Genomic DNA, 5408 nt, shown 5'->3' on the forward strand with positions numbered 1-5408 from the left:
GATCCCCTTCGTCCCTCTCCTTCCCCCCTAGTTAATTCCCTCCCTCCCGACGCCGCCGCCCCGACCCCCGCCGGACTCCACCCCCGCCGCCCCCACGCCCCCGCGCCCCCCACCACCGCAGCTCCCCCGCACCGCTACCCCCGCGCCCCCGCACCCCCCACCACTGCAGCTCCCCCGTGCCCCAAGCCGGAGGAGGAGGACCAGGAGGAGGATGAGGATGAGGAGGAGGAGACGACTCCGGCAAGAGCACCCTCGCCCTCGTAAGCAACCCACGCGCACCCCTCCCCCCCCGATTCCTATGCATCCGCGCGGATCAGATCTGCCTGACTGATTGACTGACCGACGATCGACGTCCTCGCGATGGATGTTGCTTTGCAGGTGGCCAGGGTCTCCGCGGTCGGCATCGGCGTCGTCTACGGCTCCATCAAGCTCGGCATCCTCAAGGTATGGTAACGCACCCCCAACCCCCCTTCCTTCCTTGGTACCGCCGTGCGATCGATGTGACTTGGTAGCGTCAGATGTGGGTTGGTGCGCGCCGTGGTTGCTAGGGTTAGGAGTGTTTGGTCCTAGGGGTGGACTGATAGGATTGGATTGGATTGGTCTGTGCTCTGTGTGCCGCCCGTGAATCACTCTGTGTAGTTGATTTGCTGGTCGAGTGCCTTGATTATTCATTCTTCTGGTTTGGCCTGCGTCACGCTTAGCCTTGGTTGTGTTCTTTGTTGAGCCAGAGATTTACCAAGGGCTTGGGTTCAGAGCCACGATTGAGAAATCATGACTTCCTAGCTCTTGATTCTTATGCCGGTGGTTCGGTATCTAACACCACTCCTTAGCTATCAATTAATGTTCCACTAGCTAGGTGTTTTTTTGAACCAACTGCTTATCTCTCCGTTGGCCTGTAACTACATTTGCATGATGATTTGATGGTTTGTTTCTGGGTGATAGGGTTACGTAGCATCATGCGCTAGTTCTCAAGACTTGTTAGCATTTTCTGTTAGTTTCAATATTAATAATATGTAGCAGCATCATGGATTTATGGAATAGTTCTGGAGACTTGTCTCTTCATGCTCCTCTGCCTCTGGTTACACCTGCTTGCTGTCGTGTGAATTGTTCTCTTGTTATCTGACAGTTGGAGTCCAAGGCCTAGTTGAACACTGCACTGCTTAATTTGTAGTTCTCATAACTCATGGTTCTCGTTTTTAAATTTTTACATTCTCTCATTTTTTGTGTGGGTAATGTTTTATATGCTCTTGATCTCTTCCCTTGATAGACATTCGACGAGGCAGTGGGCGATATAGCTTTCTAGCTCCTTAGGGGGGTTGCTCCTCTTTACAGGTGTGTTAAATAGGGTTTTATGTGGTCATATGGAGTTTATTAGGTAGAGAAAGTACCTTGTAATTTTTCTAATTTTGGACATATATCAAGTCTCACCAAGACATCTTCATTACAACACACAGGAGTGAAAATATATCAAGTGTAATGTGATACAGATGCTGTCAAAATGAGAAAATTGTTAAAAAACACTCATCTTATCCAGGACATCTTCATTACATTCTAGACAGGATAGAAGCCTACTTTGTTTAGAAACAGAGTCAGAATTTGAAAAGGAAAACCCTTAAGCCAAACATACAACCTAGCTCTGCATTAGTTGTTTTGTGCTTCAAGTGTCCCAGTCAAGGACAAACTGAGTGGTTGCAAAATAATATTATGTGGTCAATGTGGATTTACTATTTTCTGGTGATAGTTCTCAACTAGTAAATAAGTTAACATGCGTAAGTGAGACTTGGCATTTTAAAGCTTAGGGTCTTCAACTTCAACCATGAATTGGGATGATAATGTTATTTTGCCTTCTTAACAGAATGGTGTCATAATCAGAACAAAGCTGCTGCAAATGCATACCTTTTTTTACAAGTGCATCTGCACCTTCTGATCCATTTAGAGTTATCATAAATATATTTCCAAGGTTTTTTTCATTTCACTGTAGAGTCTTTGCTTCTGGACTGAATACACATTCATCAGTCATAAGAGATAAATACTAGTAAGTCAAGGGCACCAGAATTTGATCATGCCTCTTTTGAGAAGTATGTCTATTGATTCAAAATTGATCGTACTATTGATGATTTTTTGTTGGGTGGCCTATTATATCTGGAATGGAAGCTCACATAAGTTGAGCTGATTTTTTTTCCATATGAAAGCAGAGGACCATATGGTCTGTGGCTGGTTTTTGTCTCCGACCATTGTGTCATGATGAATTTGCAGGTACCCCGAGTGGCCCTTGAGTTTGCCGGAATGTCGATTAACTTCCGTTCCGGCAAATTTGGGTACTCCATATGTCCTATTTTCAGCAAAGGTCATGCTGAAATTTTCCATGAATTTTAGCATTACTTTGCTAAAAATAGGACATATGGGGTACTTGCGACTAATGCATGGGCCGGGGTGATTAGGACCAACTTAGAATTCTCCTTAGCATCGATAAACCCTAGATGATAAACCCAACATAGGTGGCAATAGAGCCAAGTGATTAGTGCCAAGTGATTAGGCCCAACCTAGGGTGCCTCGGCATCGATAAACCCTAAATGATGAAAACTTAACTTGGCTTCTATAGGGTGCCTCGGTGTCAATGAGAACCTAAATGATGTATGCTTAGGCTTTTAGGGTGCCTCGGCATCGACAAACCCTAAATGATAAAAGCTTAGCTTTTAGGATGCCTCGGTGCCGACAAACCCTAAATGATGAGACCATGATCTTGTTCCTTGACAATAACCAACTTTTTGACCAAACTTTTTTCCTATTTAGCGCGAAACATGGCCCACAACGATGAGGCCGGCGGTTCGGGCGGCAAGCAATTCTGGGAGCTGTCCCAGGAGTTGGAGGAAGAACCTCACCGCTATGAGGATGCCGTGGAAGACACCGATCCTGACTACACAACCCCTAGTGGCGTCGGGGATGACACCACTAATGATGGCGTCGCGGATGCCACCACTGATGATGGCGCCGCGGATGCCACCACTGATGATGGCGCCGCGGATGCCACCACTGATGATGGCACCGATCCTGACTACACAACCCCTAGTGGCGTCGGGGATGACACCACTAATGATGGCGCCGCGGATGCCACCACTGATGATGGCGGCGCATGCACAGATGGCAGCCAACCGAAGAGGCAACGGAAGGACCGGTGCCCGACCGTGCTCGGCACCGTCAGGGAGGAATTTACTGAAGTGAACTCTGACGGGCATCCGACGGCACCCAAACACGTAGTCAAGGGGTACTCGGTTCAGCTCGGGTGCATTCTCCGGAGCACCGCCTCGATCAACACCGAGAACCTAAGGCATAAGGACCGAGGGAATTTGCGCAGCCTCCTCTTCACGAAGCTGCACGAACGATACAAGTTCCCCGCTGAGTTCGCAAACACACGCCTCTCGGGGAATAAAGTGAACGGTGCCGCCCTCACGATGATGAGCACGGCCCTGTCTACTTGGAAAAGCACGGTGAAGGCAATGATTGACAAAGGTGATAGTTATGAGAAGATCAAGGCAAAATATCCTTTGATTAGCGAAGATGACTACAAGGAGTTCAAGATCAAGTGCAAGAGCCCCGCAACCTCCTAATCAAGTCAGTGGGGGAAAGAAATGCGGCAGTTGAACATAGGGGTCCACCAACTCGGTCCCGGCGGTTACATAGTGGCGGAGCCTATATGGGACAAGGAGGACGCGGAGCGTGTCGAGCAAGGCCTACCACCCCGCTTCAAGAAATACAGTGACAAGCAGACCAGGAACTTTCTCAGGGCCCGGTACAAGGAGGACCCGGTAATAAAGGAGCTTACCACAGATCTGAAGACCAAGGCGCTTGAGCTTGTTCTGGTAAGGAATACACCCCCGCGTAATTAGCTCCATATGGTTGCATTCTAATTTATCCCCAATATTTCTAAATGGTTGACGTTCCTTCCGTAGGTCAAAGAAAGCAGTAGCGCGGGGGCGTCTCAGAGCTCCCCTTTCGACACCCCTTTGAATAGGGCGTTGAACGTAATGAAAAACAAGGATAAGCTCAGTAAGCCAACGTCAGCTGGTCGTGTGGCCGGCAAAGGCTTGTCCACAAAATGGTCGTCATACTATACCGCTGGTGGGCGAAAGGAGAAAAAGACCAGCTCGGAAAGCCAGTCGCGCGAGGTTGAAGCACTCAAGGCGCAAGTGGCGCGGATTCCGGAGATGGTCCAAGAGCAAGTGCAACAACAACTGGGATCGACGCTCACCGACATTATGCCTACCTTGATTCATGGGATAACGACGTGGATTGCGGGTGGCCAACAGGGGCCGCCCCCGATTCCCAGCTTCACGGCCAGCAACTCGCACAACGCGCAGGCAGCGCCATTGGTATCTCCGGCGGTGGCGGTATTGGTGTCTCCGGCGTCGGCTATATTGGTGTCTCTGACGCTGGCATTGGAGCTTAATGCACCCGGGTGTACGCCGGCCGGCACCTCCCCAGCAAGTGGCCCCTCCGTCAGTTGCACACCCGCCGTTGGCGGTGCCTCGACATTAGCCGAGCTCGACGGCATCATGGTAACTAAGCCTCTCGGCAGAGGACTTCATCTCCTTGCCTTTGACTGGGCATCCCTGACGCCCTACATGTTTTCGCAGGGCGCCGCCGACGTTCCTTGCACTCTCCTGCACTTCGTGGGCGGCGAGTTGGTCGATGCCGCCAAGGGCAGAATCGTTCAACCGGGCAACCCCGTGTTCCACGGTAATCCGATGCCACCCAAAATGTATAGGGTTGAAGTGGTTCGGGTGCTTCCAGTCTGTGACGAGCTGTTGCCTCCGATTCGACCCGCTGGGGCCGACGAAGAAGATGAGATGACCCTCAGCGCCTGCGTAAGCTGGCCCCTGCTTTGGCCGAAGAGCTAGATTCGTTTCGGGGCGGGGGACACCATCCCACAGACAAGACCGCCAGTCGTGCCGGCGCCAAGCCATGGCAAGAACGCCGCAACGCTACCGGACATGCCGGACATCCCTATGGCACAGGATCCGGACATGAATATGGCACATGATCCGGACGACGACGACAACGACGATGGTACATTTACCAAGGTCGATAAGTGCTTTGCCGAACATGGGTATGGTGACTAGTTCTGCAGGCCTCCTTCTCAAGAACCCAAACAAGACGACCGCGATCTAGCTGGTACGGCGGAGAAACCCAATTGCAACAGGCGTCGTCCGGCGTTCAGTTCTCAGGAGACGCTTCCAGTTGCCGCCTTCACCGAGCCTCAGATAGCGGAGGTGCCAAATATTATCAGCCCCAACATGCTCAAGAAGGCGGTCTGTGAGCAGAACTCGGTCCCATTACAGCAGATCAAGAAGAAGGGCCGGAAACGGCAGACTAAAAAGGGCGCCGGTGCGAGCCAGCCGGTACCGAGT

At 51.0% G+C, this 5408-nt stretch overlaps 1 protein-coding gene across 1 annotated transcript; it reads left to right on the forward strand.

The window, feature by feature from the left end:
• Positions 1–227: 227 nt before the first annotated feature.
• On the forward strand, positions 228–1144 carry LOC147971514 (uncharacterized; the record flags this gene model as incomplete). Its single annotated transcript, XM_087524005.1, has 3 exons — positions 228–260; positions 379–444; positions 1127–1144. Coding segments are annotated over 3 exons (117 nt in total), but the record flags the coding sequence as incomplete, so codon positions are not given.
• Between the last annotated feature and the right edge of the window lie 4264 nt (positions 1145–5408).

Source organism: Triticum urartu, chromosome 5A, assembly GCF_056163025.1.
Source record: "Triticum urartu cultivar PI428250 chromosome 5A, HENAU_Tu73, whole genome shotgun sequence".
Taxonomy (NCBI): Eukaryota; Viridiplantae; Streptophyta; class Magnoliopsida; order Poales; family Poaceae; genus Triticum; species Triticum urartu.